This window comes from Plasmodium gallinaceum (assembly GCF_900005855.1).
Source record: "Plasmodium gallinaceum strain 8A genome assembly, contig: PGAL8A_v1_76, whole genome shotgun sequence".
Classification (NCBI taxonomy): domain Eukaryota; phylum Apicomplexa; class Aconoidasida; order Haemosporida; family Plasmodiidae; genus Plasmodium; species Plasmodium gallinaceum.
In genome coordinates this window covers 624637-643614 of record NW_021628238.1, presented here as the reverse complement: position 1 = coordinate 643614, position 18978 = coordinate 624637, and the positions used below count along the sequence as shown (strand labels likewise).

Sequence of the window (18978 nt, the reverse complement as noted above, 5' to 3'; positions counted from 1 at the left end):
ACAAAAAAAAAAAAAAAAAAAAAAAAAAAAAAAGAAAAAAGAAAAAATTTATATAAATAAATAAATATAATGAAATTTATATGTATATAAAAATACATATATTGATATTAAAATTTTGAAAAATTATATATGAACATTATAATGATAATAAAAATTATCATAGATTTATATGATTATTTGAAATTTTTTTAATTTTTGTGTTTTTATAAGTATATATATATATGTAGGCAACAATTTTTTATGTGCATTTTATAATTTCATTTATTTTTTTATTTTTTAAGCTTTTATAAAAAGTATTTTAATATTTATTTTTATATTTTTAAATATATTTTGTTGTTAAATTCTTTTCTTTTAAATTTTGTGTATGTAACGAAAATGGATCTTTCTAACTACGAATATTTAAGAGATTTTGGAGTAAAAAATGAGATAAAAAGAAGAACTATATATAAGGAAATAATTATATATCATATAATAGATATTATAATATTTATAATACTATTTTTAAGTTGTTTTAAATTTGATGTAGTATTATCATATAATTACGAAAGGGAAATATTTTACAATTTTTATAAATCATTGACTGATTTAGCTTTTTTAAATTTAACAAGAATTATTTACACTATTATTTTGCTTTTTTTTTATTCCCATGTAAATAAAATAAATATATTAGAAAATTTTTATGTATTTTCTAGACATTTAACTGGATTTCTAGCTATTTTAAATTCTATAAAAATGATAAATTTTCATTATAATTTAAATACAGAGGAAACAAGTTATAATGGTATATATTTTAGTATAGTTAGAATAATAATTATGATATATAGTTTAGTATCTTCAATTTACTATTATTTTATTCAATATAAGTTATATAATGTTAAGAAAAAATGTTTAATAGCTAGATCAAAATTAGAAAAGATTTTACTGAAAGATATAAAGAAGTATAAGTTATTTAAAGATGATTTTGATAATAATTTATTAGATACAAATTGTAGTAACGAAAACAGCACCATGATAACTGGTGAAAATAAAAGTTTATTAGAGTTAAATTTCTCATATAGTAAATTATATGATTCAGACACCTTATATAAAAATTTAAAAGAATTAAAAATGTCAAAAAAAAAATCACAAAAAATAAATGATTTATTAATAGAAAAAAATGTTACAAAATCATTATTATCAAAAAGGGAAAAAAACTATAGAAACAATAATAGTGATGATGAGACCTTCTCTTATAGTACGAATATAAATTATTTAGAGAATAAGTTAACATATAATGAATTTAAGAATATTCTACTACCTTATTTATGGCCAAGTAGAAGAGTAGATTTAAAAGGAAATAGTTTAATATTACGTTTTTATATAGTGATTATTTTTTTATTTATAATAATATCCAAAATATTTAGTGTTATATCACCTATATATCTTGGTATTGCATCTAATGAAGTTCTAAAAAAAAATTTTTCAAATTCTATTTTTTACCTTGGATTATACGTAACATTTTTTTTTATTTCTAAATTTCTTAAAGAATTATGTGGTATATTATATTCACAAGTTCAACAATCTGCATTCATTGAATTACAAGAGTCTATTTTCCAAAGTTTTCATAACTTATCTTATGAATGGTATTCTAATAAAAACTCGGGGGGAATTATGAGAATAGTTGATAGAGGAACAGAAAGTGCAAATAATTTAATGAATTCTTTATTAATGTATATAATACCAGCAACAATAGAAGGAGTTATAACATGTGTAATATTTATATTTAAATATAAAAATAGTATGTTGGGAAGTGTTTTGTTTATTGGATTAACATTATATATATATGCAACCATAAAAATAACAAAATGGAGAAAAAAAATTAGGACAAAAGCAAATAAAATGGATAATGTATATCATGATATAGCTCATGATTCATTAACAAATTATGAAACTGTAAAATATTTTAGTAATGAAAAGTTTGAAATAAAAAGATTTTGCAACGCCTTATCTAACTATAATAGATATAATTTAAAAATTTTAAATAGTTTAGGTATACTAAATAGTATTCAACAATTTATTTTAAATGGAACTTTATTTTTTACTTTATTTTGTGCAATTTACATGATAATAGAAAAAGGAGCAGATAGTGGAACTTTTATTAGTGTAATAGTGTATATAACAAATGTATTTTCTCCTTTAAGTATATTAGGTACATTATATACCAATATAGTGAAATCCTTCACAGATATAAATGATTTAACAGATGTATTAAGAGAAAAAATAAATGTTCCAGATGACCAAAACTTAGAACCATTTGCATTAACATCTTACGAAAAAAAATTTGGTGTAAGTATTCAGTTTGTTGATGTTAATTTTCATTATCCTACACAACCCCTGAATCTTTCTTTAAAAAATATTGATATATTTATACCAGCTGGTACTACTTGTGCTATTGTTGGTCATACTGGATCAGGAAAAACTACTATTTCTAAATTGTTGTATCGTTTTTATGATACAGAAGGAGAGATAAAAATTGGTGGAAGAAATATAAGTAAATATACAAGAAATTCTATTAGAAACATAATAGGAATAGTACCTCAAGATACTATTTTATTTAATGAAACTATAAAATATAATATTTTGTATGGAAAGCTAAATGCAACAAATGAGGAATTAATACAAGCGGTAAAATCTGCACAATTGTATGATTTTATTGAATCCTTACCAAAAAAATGGGATACTATAGTTGGGGACAAAGGGGTTAAGTTATCAGGAGGGGAAAGACAAAGAATATCTATTGCTAGATGTTTATTAAAGGATCCCAAAATTGTTATTTTTGATGAAGCTACTAGTTTATTAGATTCAAGAACAGAATATTTATTTCAAAGAGCAGTTGAGGATTTAAGAAAAAATAGAACTCTAATAATTATTGCACACAGACTTAGCACTATTTCATCAGCTGAACAAATTATTTTATTAAATAAAGGAAGAATTGTAGAAAGAGGAAATCATCATTATTTATTAAAACTTAATGGAGAATATACACAAATGTGGAATATGCAATCTAAATCAAATGATAAACATAATAGAGAAAATTCTTCTGATGATGATAAAAAAAGTCCAAGTTATAATAATGTGACAAATTCTTCTAAAAATGAAAATATAACTGATGATAAATCAAGCAGTGATGAAAATACTTATTTATGTAATGATAAAAATAATAATAAAAATAATAGTAATATTAACAGTTATAATAATAATAAAATAAACAATAAAAATAATGATAATAATAATAATAATAGGAAGAAAAATGATGTTAGTAATAATGATTATAATAATAACAGCTATAATAATAATATTACTACTACTACTAATGATAATAATAATAATAATTATGATAGTATTAATAAATATAATAATTATAATAATAATAGTATTAATAATAATACTAATAATAATAATGATAATAATAATACTACTACTAATAATAATGATAATAATAACAACTATAATAATAATACTACTACTAATAATAATGATAATAATAACAACTATAATAATAATACTACTACTACTACTAATAATGATAATAATAACAACTATAATAATAATACTACTACTAATAATAATGATAATAATTACAATTATAATAATAACTATAATAATAATTCTAATAATAATAATACTAATAATAATAATACTAATAATAATAATGATAATACTACTAATAATAATAATAACAACTATAATAATAATGCTAATAATAACTATAATAATACTACTACTAATAATAATAACAACTATAATAATAATGCTAATAATAACTATAATAATACTACTAATAATAATAATAACTATAATAATAATACAACTAATAATAATAATGATAATAATAACAACTATAATAATAATACTAATAATAACTATAATAATACTACTAATAATAATAATAATGATAATAATAACTTTAATAGTAATACTAATAATAACTATAATAATAATACCAATAATAACTATAATTATAATAATAATAATGATAATAATAACAACTTAAATAATAATACTAATAATGATAATAATAACTACTATAATAATAATACTAATAATGATAATAATAACTACTATAATAATAATACTACTAATAATGATAATACTACTAATAATGGTAATGATAATAATAACTATAGTAATAATACTACTACTAATAATAATGATAATATTAATTATAATAATAATACTACTACTACTACTAATAATAATAATAATAACTATAATAATAATACTACTACTACTAATAATAATGATAATAATAACTATAATAATAATACTACTAATAATGATAATAATAACAACTATAATAATAATACTGCTAATAATAATAATGATAATAATACTACTAATAATGATAATACTACTAATAATGATAATACTAATAATAATGATAATAATAATAATATTGATAATAATAATAATGATAATAATACTACTACTAATAATTATAATAATAATAATAAGTAAATAATTTTTAAAAATTATTCATGTCAATATAAACACAAAACAAATATTAGAATTAGCATTTAAAGGATTATGTTTATAATTTAATTTCATGATTATTTTAGTTAAAAAAATAAATTAAATAATTATAAAAAACCTTCTTTAGATAATTTCAAATTAAATTTTTTTATGGATAATAACTTAACAGGTAATAATAAAATAATAAAAAAAAAAATTTGAATTCATAGTTAATATATATTTGTATAAACTTAAAATTTTGATAATATATTAAATTAATAAATTTTTATACTTAATTATTTTGAGGAGAAATTTTAGTAGAAAATATATTTTTATATATTTCATGTTTTATTTAATAAATAAAAACTTTAATAATAAATTTTAGTTCAACATATGTCTTTACTATTTTAATAAAATGTTTTTGAAAATTTTTTTATAAGATACTTTTCATTTATAATGTTTAAACGTTTTTACATATTGCATACAATTTTTTAATTTATGAGTATTGTTAAATGATAGTTATGCATTAACAGTAGCTCATCTATTTTTTTTTTTTTTTTTTTAATAAAATGTTAAGATATATATTTTATTATCCTATTATATAGTTTTACTTAATTATAATATGATATATATGTTATTTCAATTTAATTTTATATATTTTATATGTTTTATATATTTTATATGTTTCAACTTTCTTTTTCTTTTATTTCATTTGTATAATTAATTTTTGAATTCATTATTTATCCATAAATGAATTAGTGGCATAAAAACTTTGAAAAATTGAAAATAAAAAAATGACAAATTTAAGAAATTTATATTTTGTTTAAATATGTTTGGATTTTTTTTATATACATTTTAAATTCTTCGTACATTTTAATTTTTTAGTCTTTATATCATATAATACTATAACTTTCTGTCTTTTTAATATTTTTATTAATTCAAAGTACATCAATATATATATAATTTTTGTATTAAAAATATTTTATGATTCAAAAATTTATATCAAAAATTTATATCAATAATTTATATCAAAAATTGAATGTGTTAGAAAAAAAATACAAATACAGAAAATGTATATCCTTAAGAAAAAATAAAGACGATAAATATAAAAAAATGATAATAATTGTATATTATACTTTTGTACCATCTACGGATAAAATTACAAATTTCCTTAAGAAATTTCAAATGAAAAAAAAAGAAAAGAAAAAAAATGCAAGGTAAAAACATAAAAAAAAATTTTATATCAAGTAAAAATATATAATATTGGAATAAATGTGAATACTAAAAAAGTAAAAAAAAACAAAATATTACATATATGGATATATATACTATATCAACAATCTGAATAATTGAAAAAAAAAACAAAATATTATTTATATGGATATATATACTATATCAACAAACTGAATACTTGAAAAAAAAAAAAAAAAAATAATTTTTTAAATAGTATAATAAAAGCATTTGTGAATTTTTTTTTTTTTTTTTTTTTAATATATATTTTTGTTATTTTACGTGTCTTTTTTTATTTTGTATTTTTTATTATTATACTTTTTCTTTTTATTTAATACATAATTTGAAATAAATTCTTATGAAATTATTATTTTATGATATTAAGAATAAAAAATAGATTATGGAAGATTGTTCATGTTTATATATAATAAAAAATATAAACTTAATGAAACTCTGAAATATATATAATTATTAGAAAGTATTTATCTAAAGTTATCGCATCTAATATCTTTGATTAAATCATTAATATATAAATCGGATACAAAATTATTTTTATCATTTAACTTTGAAATTCTAAGTTTTGAAAAATTAGTTATAACTTGAGGATCTTTTGTATTTATTTTTACTCTTACATCATCATTCATCTCTCCTTTTTTCAATTCTAAATTTTTATCTATATTAAGAGAAAAATTTAATGAATTATTTTTTTCCTCTATATTTGTTAAATCAAGGATAAATTTTTCATCTTCTTCTGGTAAATTATCCAACAAATATAAAATAGATGAATATTTTTTGACGTGTTTTCTTATTGAATCAATTACATTTTTGTAATTTTTTATAATTATACTAAGCTCCTGTTGTTGTGTTAGATGTTTACTTTCTAGATATATTTTGTCTTTATTTAGTAAAAATATCTGAGAATTTAAATTATCTACATTATCACTTAAAGAACTTAATTTATTTTCTAAAAACTCTTTCTGCTCTTCTAAACATTTATATTTATTTTTTTGATTCATATTTTCTTCTTTTAACTCTCTTAATTTGTTTTCCAAATCAGTTATTTTCTTCTTTTTTTCTTTTAATTCATCTTCTTTTAAGTTCAGAAGATTTTGAAACATTCTACATGACTCTTTGGCCATTTGGCTCAACTGAGTAAACCAATTTTTATTTTCACTTAATATAATATCATTACTATTCATATTCTCTATATTAAAATTAGTAAATTTTATGGAATTATTATTTGTATTTTTTAATATATTATTTGAGTTTAATTCTCTATTTTTATTTTCTTCTGCTTTAAAATTAATTGGAAATTGATCCTTGTCAGTTATTAAATTATCTGTCTCACTTGTTGAATAAAAATACAAAATATCGTTATTTTCTATATGATCTAAACAAAAATTAAAATCGTTTTTATAAAAATTTATTTCATTATTTTCATTATCTTTATAATCGTTACTATTATTTAAATTATTATTATTAGAATTAGTGTATTGATTATTTTTATCTAATTTCAAATTTATTGCTCCTTTATTCTGAGTAATGTTTTTATTAGAGTATTCATTTTTGTTATTGATTTTTTTTTTATAATTACAATAATATTTATTTGTCAATATTTTATTTGAGTTCAATTTTTTATTAATTATTTCTTTACTTTTATTTTTGCTAGGTGCTATAATATTGTTAGAATACTTATTTTGTTCATTTATGTTATCTATTATAGTAGCAAGTTTATTACGGTTTTCACCTAAATCAAGATAATCATCATCACTCTTTTGCAATCTTTCATTGTTGATTTTCTTAAATTCTTCAGATCCTTTTTCTTTTGTTGCAATAATTTCTAGCCATACATTTTTTATTTCTTCTTGATTATCTTTCGATGAATTTCTTATTTCAATAGTTAATAATTTTACTAATTTATTCCATTTCTTTTCTCTAGCTTTATACATTTTTAAATTTTTATCTACTTCTCTAAATTTCTGAATGGTATTTTTATATTTTGTGTTTTCATTTTCGTAGCAAGCATTCGTTAAAATAATTAAATTTTTTTTTTCTTTTTCGTATTCATCTTTTAATTCAACATATTGTTCTCTATAAATATCCATATTCAATTTGGTTATTCCTATTATTTTTCTCAATCTATATTTTTCTGATAAATAAGAATTTTCTTTATTTTTGCTACATAAATCAAAATTCTCTTTTACTTCCTTTTGAGCTTCTTCATTTTTTAAAATGTAATTATTTAACAGACTATTTAAATTATAAATATAGTTGCATGCTTCATGAATAATATTTCTATATTTGTAAATATCTCCTAACATCTGCCAAAAGATGTATGTTAATTTTTTTTTTAAAATTACTAAGAATTCATTCTGATTAATTAATGAAAGTTTATCATTTTCTTGGTTGTTTTTAATATCATCTTTGTCTGAAATATAATTTTCGTTATATATTGAGCATATTTTATTTTTTTTTGGTAATAATAGTTTTTCATTATTTTTTATGCTATTTTTATTAATGGAATGAGAATATAAATTACTTTCAAAAACATTTAAATCTTGTTCTTTATCGAATCTACCTAATTTTTTTAAAAGATACATTAATTGGGCTTCTCTTTCTACTTCTTCTTCAAATGATTTTAGGTAAAACTGAGGAAACCATATAAAAGAAGATCCCATCGTATTATCTGATTCATCTATTTCTTTAATTTTTATAAAGTTCGAATTTTTATCTTCTAATTGATCTGTTGTATTACTTGAATTATTGAATTTCTTGCATTTTTTTTTGAAATTTTCTAGAGTGCTTTTCCATATTTCTACATGTTCTAATTTCTTTTTGTAATATTCATTTATAGATAATAATTTTTTGTTTTTGTGTTCTAATTTTTTTATTTTATCATCTAACTCCATTGCTTTTTCAAAATTTTCTATTTCGTTACTTGGTACTTCATTCGATAGAATTTTAGGATTTTCTTTATTATTTTCATCCTCAAATTCTGTTATATTGTTTTTTTTATTTAATAGATGCTCTGTTGTGTTTTCATTTTTAACATAATTCATTATAAAAATATTTCTTTCCTTTTGTATTTTTATTATTTCTGATCTTACTCGTTCTAAGTGAAGTAGTGAGCCCAAATAAACAATTAAACTAATTAAAGCACTTTCATCTAAATATTTGTTAATATGTTCTTCACTTACATGATTTTTTTTTTTGTTTCTAATTATATTATAAATAGTATTTTTTATTTTTTCAATGTAAAAATCTTTACTTAAATTATCATTTACATTTTTTTTATCAGCATTTTTTTCAATGAATTCCAGTAGTTCATTAAAAATTTCATTGTTATCTTTATAATTATTATATATATTTTCTTTTTCTTGAATAATCTTACTAAACATAGATTTTAAATTTAAAATCTCATTCTTGATATATTCATTATTCAAAATATGTTCTTTATTTTTTTCATTTAGCAAATATTTTAATTTTTTAATGGAATATTCTATACTATTATTCATATAATTATTATTGTGTGTAACTGTTTTTTTAATGTTTATATTTTCTTCTACATATTTTTCCTCCTTTTTATTCATATATTTATCTTCTTGATTAATGTTATTGAAATTTAAAAAACTATTTTTTTTTGAAATGTTGTTATTTATATCTTCTTTTATTGTGGAATTAGTTGATGCCGTTTTATTATCTTGGTTAAAATTTTTTTTATCAAATAAAAAGTTACCAATGTTCATATTAGTATAATAATCTTTGTTTTCTTTCTCTTCATGATTATTATTTTCCAAATGATCATCTATATATGGTATCTTTTTATATTCATTCGGAAAATCCATGTTTTTATTTTCACTATTTAAAACATCCAAATCTAATAAAAGGTCTTCTTCTATATGATTTAACTTTGATTCAAAATTTTTCCTTACAATAACTAAATTTTCTAAGTGCTGTTGTTTCAAATAAAAAATTTCTGCTTCATATTTTTCCTTAAGTTTTTTTAATTCGGTACCATATGATGTTTTCATATCGTTAATGGTTTTTTTATTAATCTTTTGAATTAATTCTAGCTCTTCTTTTTTTGTATCTAATTCTTTTTTAAACATTTTAATTTGTGTTTTTAAAAAAAAAATAAAAGAATCTCCTTTTATTTTTTTACTCTGATCATTCCATATAACTTCTAAATTTGTACAACTTTCATCGTTAAGTAAATTATTTAAAATATTATCATTTTCTGTTTGAGAAGAAGCGTCTACTGTACTTTTTTTAAAATTCATAATAATGTTGTTTTTATTATTACATGTATTATCATTAATATAAGGGAATTTAAATAAATTTAAATTGGGAACAGATAAATTTTTTTTGTTAGCTTCATTTATCTTATTTTGATAGTTATCATATTCTTCCTTTTTAGAATTAAAATAATTAAAAATGCTACCATTATTGGAAGAAGAAATATCATTTAAATTGTATGAGGAATTTTTTTTTCTTAAATTTACATCACAGTTATTGATGAATGCAATATTATCATCAGTGTATATATTTGAATTATATTCATCAGTAGGTTTGTTATTTAAATTTATTTTCGATAAATTATGACTTTTATTATTATTTTTATTGTTACAATAAATGTTTTTAAATTGTGAATAATTTTCTTCCTTATTTTTACTTTTTTCTATATTATTGAAGTCAAAATTTTTTAAAGAATTTAAGGAATAATTATTACTTAAATTTTCTAATGTTGAAAATTTTGTGTTTAAATTAAAACTTTCTTCTAAATCATTAATGTTATCATTTTCCTTCTTTAAATTATTGTATTCATTATTATTATGGTAATTATTTATATATTTTTCAAAATTGTAATCATCATCATAATCAGACTTATCTATACAGTTTAGATTTTCGTTCTGAACTTTTAATTCATTAAAATTTTCATTAATTGATATATTATTTTTTGAAGTATTTTTTACTTTTTCATTTGTTTTAATTAAACTATTTAAATTAACTGTAGAATTTGAAGTTTTTTCAAAAAAATTTTCGGGTAATTGTACGCTACCAGCTTTTACTAAACAAGTTAACGGTTCTTCACTTGACATAAAATCTGTTAATTTTTGATCGATAGGATATGCTAATATAAAATCACATTCATGATTTTTAACTAAAGAATACAAAAAATATAGTATTATTAATGATTGATAGCATTTTTTAAAATTATCTGTAGCTATTTCATCATAATTGATAAAATCTTTGTCAATGTTTACACAGGTTAAAACATTTCTTATAATTTTCCAATTTTTTTTTTTATTAATATCGCTTATAGGGTTTATATTAATACAGTCCTTATATTTTTTCATTATATTTGGCCATATATACTCAAATATCTGTAAATAAATATCTCCATCTTTTAAATTTTTAAAATCGAAATTTTTTCTGCTTAAAAGCTTTTCTACCCATTCTGTTAATTCATGTTTTCCTATTTTTGTTTCATTATGCATTATTGAAAATAATGGTTAATATAATAAATAAATTAGGATAATAAAAAAAAAATATATACATATATTTACATATATATATATAAATATATGTAAATAGGCGTAAAGACAATTACTTTTTAAAATATAATAAGAGTAATGATTTATATAAAATTTATTATTTATATAAAATAACGAAAAAAATAAATTTCATGTAATTAAGATATAACAAATTAACACAAACATACCGATAGTTTAACATGTACAAAAATACATATGTCTGACAAAAAAGAAATAAAATAAAATAAAATAATTAATAGAATAAATATATTTATAATGTTTTATAAAATTCAATTTTCATTCAACTAGAATAAAAAATTCTTGATTCCTTACTACTAATTAAAAAAAAAAAAAATTATTATTCATTAAAATTTTAAAATATTAAAAAAAAATTATACTATAAAATTTACTGTAAATGCTTAAATGTTCAATTGAATTATCAAAAATAATTTTTGTATTGAGAATGGTATATTTATCATATTTTATTATTATCATTGCACTTTTGGTGCTTAATATGTATTTTTTATTAAAGATTACCAGAAAGAATAATTACTTTAAATAATGTATTTTTATAAAATATCAACATATTCTAAGTAAAAAATATTTTAATATTTTGGTTGTAAAAAAAAAAAAAATAAAATAAAATAAAAAAACCATGTATATTTTTGGAAACTTGTACTTTTTTTATTTTTATTTTTATATTAGATTTTTTTTTTTTTTTTTTTTTTTTTGAATGATCACATAAAATATGCAACTTTTTTCAACAGATTTTTTTTTACGTTAGTTTAAAGTATTTATTAATTATTAATGTTAATTTTTTTTTTAATAATAAATTATGAGTTATTAAATTCTTAAAATTAGTAATCTAGTTTATTTAGAAATATATTTCTTTATATGTATAGTTACATGTATATATTACTGTTTCTTATTTATCAAATAATAAAAAAAAAAAAAAAAATTTATAAATGCACTTTTTATTAATTAGTATAATAATAAAAAACAATAAAAATGTCTTTCCTTATAAGAATAATAAAACAATACTCTGTTTTATTTTAGAATATTTTATTTTTTCGAAATAATATAATGATACTAATAAATATAAAATTATATATAAGTAATTCTTAGTGTGTAACAATTCTATTAAAAAAAAAAAAAAAAAAAAAAAGTGAAAGTTCGTCTATAATATTTATAAATCTTAAATAATATATATACTGTTATAGTTTAATATGTTATTAGATATAATTGTGGCTTCAAAAGTAAAAATAAAAATAAACTTTTTTCACATAAGAAAAAGCTCTATTTTTAATAAATTGAAGAATTTATTAATTTTTATAAGTTAATATATGATGATAGTATAATTTTTTATTAATTCACATATATATACGTAAAGTGATAAAATTTTATATTATTTTATTAAATTTCCTTATATTTTCTTTAGAACTTTATTTTATTAATCATATTTCTAAAATAAAAGTAACATATGTTAAACAATCATTTGTGAGAATAATATATTTTTATAATACTTACATATAAAGTCTTTTAACTATCTAAAAATAATAATCAATTTTTATCAACCAGAAAACATTATTTCAAGATTTTTATATAAAAATTAAAAAAAAATTTATTACAAATTATAAAAATATTTAGAAATACTTTAGAAATAGTAATATGTGATTAATAAGAAGGAAAAAGAAATAATTTATATGTATTTATATAATATTGAAGATTTTACGTTTCTGTCTTTAGAAACAAAATTAACAAAATTAACAAAATTAACAAAATTACCTTAATTTCTAAGTATTATAGTATTTATAAATTTATAATTTATATATTCTTTTGAAATAATTGAAATTTTCTTTTAAATATTTGAAAGAAATAACTTAAAGAATAATCCTCTAATATAGATGAAATAAAATATAATGTTATATAAGATTTATTCTAATGGCTAACATAAATGAAAAAATAAAACCTCTTAGTATTTTCATTATTAAAAAAATTTTTTTTTAATGTATATCTTTTATTCATTTTTTCGATTGATATTTATACTATAAACATTCTTACAATCATATTTTTCTTTATCCCATGATATATTAAATTGTTTGAATTTATTCACATAAATTGGAAAATTACATTAAGATTCTTTAAATATGTTAAAAACAAATTTAAATATATATTAAAAGAGCTAAATAAAAATTTTCCTTTATTTCTTTTTAGAAATATTTTATTTTTAATACCAGAATCTATAAATATATATTATTTTTTTTTTTTTTTAATTCATATAAAAATAATTCTTCTTGAAAAATTACTATATAATAAATATGAAATAATTAATAATTTAATAATTCTTTTAATTCAGATGTATTAAATAATATAATATTCTAAAAATAATTCTAGTATAAAAATACAAAAATTATTTATTTGTAAGACATAATATTTTATGAAAATTAAGAAATACAAAAAAAAAATTTTAAATTATTTTATATAAAATATAAGATATATATTCTGTGAATAGTATTGTAATTATAAATTTTAAATTAAGAATAAATACATATAATACATAAATAATATAATAATATTAATTTATACAAATTATTATGAAAGTATATTTCAAAATGTAAAAATCTAAATAATAAAAAAAAATAGATTTTTATTAATAAAATATACAAGAAAGATAAAAAGAAGATAAATAAATGAAATATAATAAAATAAAATACACGATCAAATACTCAAATAAATGAATAAATAAATGAATAAATAAATAAATACGTATAAAAGGGAAAATTAAATCAATTCAAAAACTAAAATCAATTAAAATAAAATTAAAAGTGTTAAAATAAAAAATAATAAAAAAATTGACAAACAAGAGTTAAAAAAAAAGGGAGGAGGCAAGATTAGCGAATAAAAATACAGTTTTTAACATTTTTATTATGGATAAATATGAATAAAAAAAAAATATAATAATATTAAATTATTGTATATATAAAGGAAAAAAAAAAAAAAAAAAGAATTATTGAAAATTAAAATTATGTCAGAAAAATGGAAAAATATAGAGAATTTTCTGATAGTTCAACAGGAATAAATCCATTTTTACCTGTATGGGTTAATAAAAAATTAAATTTTCATGAAAAGCTATTAAAAATACTATTATTACCATTAGTTATTTGCCGATTGTGTTTTATTTGTTTAACATTAATTTTTATGTTTTTTTTAAATAGCATGTTAAAATTGCTTATATTTCAGTGTGTTAAAGACTTTTTTAATCAAATAATTCAAACAATTTACTGTAGATTATTATTATTTTATTTAGGATTTTTTTACTTAGATGAACAATATGCTAGCAACAAAAGACTTAAAATAAAATGTAATAAACAAAAAATTCCATTTACATATGATGATTATGGTCATATATTTTTATCAAATTTTACGTCTTTTGTTGATATTTTATATTTAGCATTTCGTTTAAATCCCTTATTTATTGTAATAAATAAAAATGGAAGTTTGTCGCCAGTTTGTTTTTTTGACATACTTAAGTTATCGTTACAATTTTCTATACCCAATGAATTGGGATTATTTAAAAATATAGAAGAAGTACACAATTATGCAAAAAATGAAAAAATTCGTAATGTTGTAATATTTCCTGAAGCTATGAAAAGCAATGGTTCTTGTATACTTTTATGGAAAAATGAAATATTTATGAATTCTGATCATATATTAAAAAATAAATGTAACTTAATAGCATTTATATATGAAATTAATTTAATTAATAAAAAATTAAATCAATTCTATACTTCACCACATACCGTTTTTCATCCATTGATTCACATAGCTCTTTTATGTTTCAATATTTACAATAAAATTAAAATAGTATGGTTAAACGAAAAAGATATATCAGAATCTCTAAAAGAAAAAGAATTTGAAAATAATGAAGAATTTGTAAGCAATTTAAGAAATTTGATGGGGCAAATGAAATCAATTGGTGGTATATTAGTTAATGTAAAAGGAGATATGCTCGAAAAATTTGTGAACTACTGGAATTTGACAAGAAAAAAAGAATATTTATGAAACGAGGATTACTCTATGTTTTTAGAAAAAAAAAAAAAGAGATTTTTCATTAATACAATTTTAGAAAGAAAATTCATGAGAATTATTATATTTTAGGTAATTTGAAAAATATAAGCTGAATCTAAAAAGTTTAATAAAATTTTTAAAGAAAAAAAAAAAAAAAAAAATAGAAAAATATGAAAATAAGAAATAAAAAAATTATAGAAAACAAAAAAATGGTAAAAAGATATAAGATTTAAAAGCTTTTGTTAATTATTATTTCACTTTTGTTTTTCCTTGATTTTTTAATTTATTGGAAGTTATATAAAAATATATTCCTATATTTACTTTTATTTATCCATATTCTTTTTCTATTTTTAATAAACCTATTTTATATGAAAAATATTTTTGTCTTCATAAATAAAATATAGAATAAATACAATACACATTATTATATGAAAAAAAACTGTTTAAGTAAAATTGTAAATAATTTTAATGTGTTTTCATTAAAAAAGAAATAAAAGAATTAATCTACTTTTATTTTTAATAGTGAATATATTTAAAGTTAAATTTTTTTAAAAGAAAAATTTAATTTTAATATCGTTGCATATAATTTTAAAATATATATTCCTATATTTATTTTTTTTATAATTATTATATTTTTTTTTTTTTTTTTTTTTTTTTTTTTTTTTTTTTTTTTTTTTTTTTTTTTTTTTTTATTTCTTTTTGTATATTTTTATTAATTAAAAAGAAAAAATATCATCTATAAAATTTTATAACTTAATAATAAAAAAAATTATGTACATACATTTATAACATTTTGAAAATTACTTCTTTTGTTCTGGATACAGATAATACTATTTTTATCATTGTATATAATCGTTTTACTGAGAAATGAAAAACATATTTAAAATTACTTAACTGAATTACAATTATAATATAAATATTTTTAAATAAAACTTATGTCAAAAGAATATTTTTTAATTAAAATAATTATAAAAAAGTATAAATGTTAAAATCTGTTTTATTGTTATTTCTACGATAATACTTAATTTTTTATTCTTTATTGAAAGTATATAAATAAATTATTAAAATAAATGAATTCTCAAAATATTCTTAAATTATAGAAAAATTATTTTAAAAATCGGAATACTAAAATAACATTAAAAAAAAAAAAATTTCCTAGAATATTAAAGTTCGTATAATATTGTACTCTAGATGATGTGAAAGTTGATTTCGTATTTATGAAATACATATTTAAAAAATATATATTTTTTTTTTTAAATTGAAGGGATTAAAAAATTTTCTGTTGATATTTAAATTTCAATAAAAATATAAAAACTTTTTTTTTTTTTTTTTTTTTTATGAAAATAAAAAACGTTTGTGTATAATTTTCTCTTGTCTAATGCGTTATCTTGAATAAAATTTTAAAGAATAATGCATATTTTGATAACAATTTTTTTTTTATTTTATTAAAATATTTTATAACTTGTTTTACATTTAATATAAATAGAATAAAAATAAAAAATGGAACGATCAATATTTTATATATTCATTATATTTATTTGGATTTTTCATAGTCCTGTAAATTGCCAAATTTGTACAACTGATATATGTCAAAGATGTTGCTATCCAACAGAAGACGGTTTTTAATAAAAGAAATTATTTTCTTATTTAAAAAAAAGACCTATAAAATTTATTATCCAAAATAAATGTTCCATTATTAATAAAATTTTTTCTTCTTTTTTTCTTCCATTTTAATATATATTTTTTATTTGTTTCAATATTATTATTTTTCAAATATTACTTTAGGTTGCGAAAATAATTTTATTAGAACTTTTAGAGGCAATTTTAACAGTGGTAGCACTTACTGCCAACAATGTGATTGCAAAAATCCAATTACTGGTATTTTAAATATTCATATATTTTTAAATGAAAGAATATTATTTATTTATATAAAGTGAGTAGTAATTGTTATGGGAATAATAAAAAACAATGTATAAAAATATTATAATTTACCATTTAATTTATTGAAATATCTTTAAGAAAACAATTATATATGTATTATATTTCATTGTAGGATGTGGATGGGTAGCTGAAAAATATGAAAAAATAAAATGTACTAGTTGTACTTTTATTAAACATGCCTCATTAAAGTATTTTTTATTAAAATATGTTTGTTTCATATAATTTATATAGTTATCAAAATATGTTAATCATAAATTTTTTATTAAATTCTCATTTTTTAGAATCAAATATTTTGATATATCTGGTTGTGGATATCATTTGGAAAATGGCAAGCTAGTAAATGCTAGCTAAAAATAATGAGACGTTTCTATTATGTATAACATAAATAACACATAAAAAAAGGAATAGTTAGGGAGATTCAATTTTATTTTTCACATTATTTATTTATTTTATTTTTTATTAATTATTTTTCTTTTATTGAGTATAGTTATTAATTTAATTTTTACTTTTTTTTTTTTTATTATTTTTTTTTTTTTTATTTTTTAGTTAATTCATTAAATTTGCCATTAATGCAAATGGGTATTTAAAAAAAATGAAATAAGAAAAGTATAATAAAATAAAAATGTATAAATAGATAATGAATTATACAAAAAAAGTAAAATTATATTTTTTTAAAATAAAAATAAAAACTTGACACTCAGTATGATTATAAAAACAAAATAACATAATTGTATACTCATTTTTTTTCTTTTTTAAATAAAAATGTTTAATTTATTACTAATCTTCTTATATAATAAAATTTTGAACCTTTTTTTTACAAAAAAAGGATTAATATAAATTTATTTGCATCTGCAGCCTTCGCAGCAAATGCTACTAGACAAACCCGATATGGAACATTTTTCTTTTCTTCTAATATATATTGGATCAGATACATAACTCGTCGTTGGTAGATGATATTTTTTATTTGTTCTTATTTCATTCATTCTCTCGAAAAATGGGCCTTGTGCATAACTAATTAGAGGAACATCTTTTAGTATGTTTTTTGCATAAAATTCGCTATCTATTTGATGATAATATAATTCAGGATTATCAAAAGAATTTAGAATAATTCGTTCAGTTGGTATACATGGAAAACTAACGGTATTTGTATTTTTATATAAATCATCTAGTTCATTATATGTGTATGTTCTTTCAGTAATTTTAATTTCGCCTTTTTCTGGAGTTAAATAAAACCAAAATATGTATATATATATTTTTTTTATATATATATGTATGATATGCATGAAAGATAAAAATGATACATATACAAATGCAGAAGAAAAATAATTACATATTTTTAATCCAAACTTAAATATATTTATTATTTTTATTTAATTTTAAATTTTTTACCACAGCAGCATTTACATGCATTACATATAGAACATGTAGACTTTTTAAAAAGATTCATTATAAAAAAAGAAATTTGAACTATAGAAAATAAAAAAATGTAAAGAAAAGAAGTTTTTTATATCAAGAATTGGATATTAATATAAGCATATATTTAGCAATGAAAAATTTTAAATTTTTGTAGGGAGATATAAAGTTTTAAGGTGTCAGATTAAAAAAATATATTTAAAGATAAATTCACGAAAATTTTTACAACAGCAATATAAAAAGAGAAAGATAGTTTAAAAAAAGAAAAAAAGAAGTTAAAATTTTACTATTAAAAAATGTC

General features: G+C 17.4%; 5 protein-coding genes across 5 annotated transcripts; 3 read left to right on the top strand and 2 right to left on the bottom strand.

The window, feature by feature from the left end:
- Positions 1 to 375: 375 nt before the first annotated feature.
- On the top strand, positions 376 to 4497 carry MDR2 (ABC transporter B family member 2, putative; the record flags this gene model as incomplete). Its single annotated transcript, XM_028670770.1, has 1 exon — positions 376 to 4497. The coding sequence occupies one exon, from the start codon at positions 376 to 378 to the stop codon at positions 4495 to 4497; it is 4122 nt and encodes a 1373-aa protein (XP_028527489.1).
- A 1706-nt stretch (positions 4498 to 6203) lies between these two features.
- PGAL8A_00207000 (conserved Plasmodium protein, unknown function) lies at positions 6204 to 11219 on the bottom strand (the record flags this gene model as incomplete). Its single annotated transcript, XM_028670769.1, has 1 exon — positions 6204 to 11219. One exon carries the CDS (start codon positions 11217 to 11219, stop codon positions 6204 to 6206), a length of 5016 nt encoding a protein of 1671 aa, XP_028527488.1.
- Positions 11220 to 14291: 3072 nt separating this feature from the next.
- PGAL8A_00206900 (conserved Plasmodium protein, unknown function) lies at positions 14292 to 15317 on the top strand (the record flags this gene model as incomplete). Its single annotated transcript, XM_028670768.1, has 1 exon — positions 14292 to 15317. The coding sequence occupies one exon, from the start codon at positions 14292 to 14294 to the stop codon at positions 15315 to 15317; it is 1026 nt and encodes a 341-aa protein (XP_028527487.1).
- A 1506-nt stretch (positions 15318 to 16823) lies between these two features.
- PGAL8A_00206800 (conserved Plasmodium protein, unknown function) lies at positions 16824 to 17615 on the top strand (the record flags this gene model as incomplete). Its single annotated transcript, XM_028670767.1, has 4 exons — positions 16824 to 16941; positions 17109 to 17201; positions 17377 to 17452; positions 17546 to 17615. The coding sequence occupies 4 exons, from the start codon at positions 16824 to 16826 to the stop codon at positions 17613 to 17615; spliced, it is 357 nt and encodes a 118-aa protein (XP_028527486.1).
- A 488-nt stretch (positions 17616 to 18103) lies between these two features.
- On the bottom strand, positions 18104 to 18711 carry PGAL8A_00206700 (inner membrane complex protein, putative; the record flags this gene model as incomplete). The annotated part of the gene is made up of 2 exons (XM_028670765.1): positions 18104 to 18474; positions 18654 to 18711. 2 exons carry the CDS (start codon positions 18709 to 18711, stop codon positions 18104 to 18106), a joined length of 429 nt encoding a protein of 142 aa, XP_028527485.1.
- Positions 18712 to 18978: the final 267 nt, after the last annotated feature.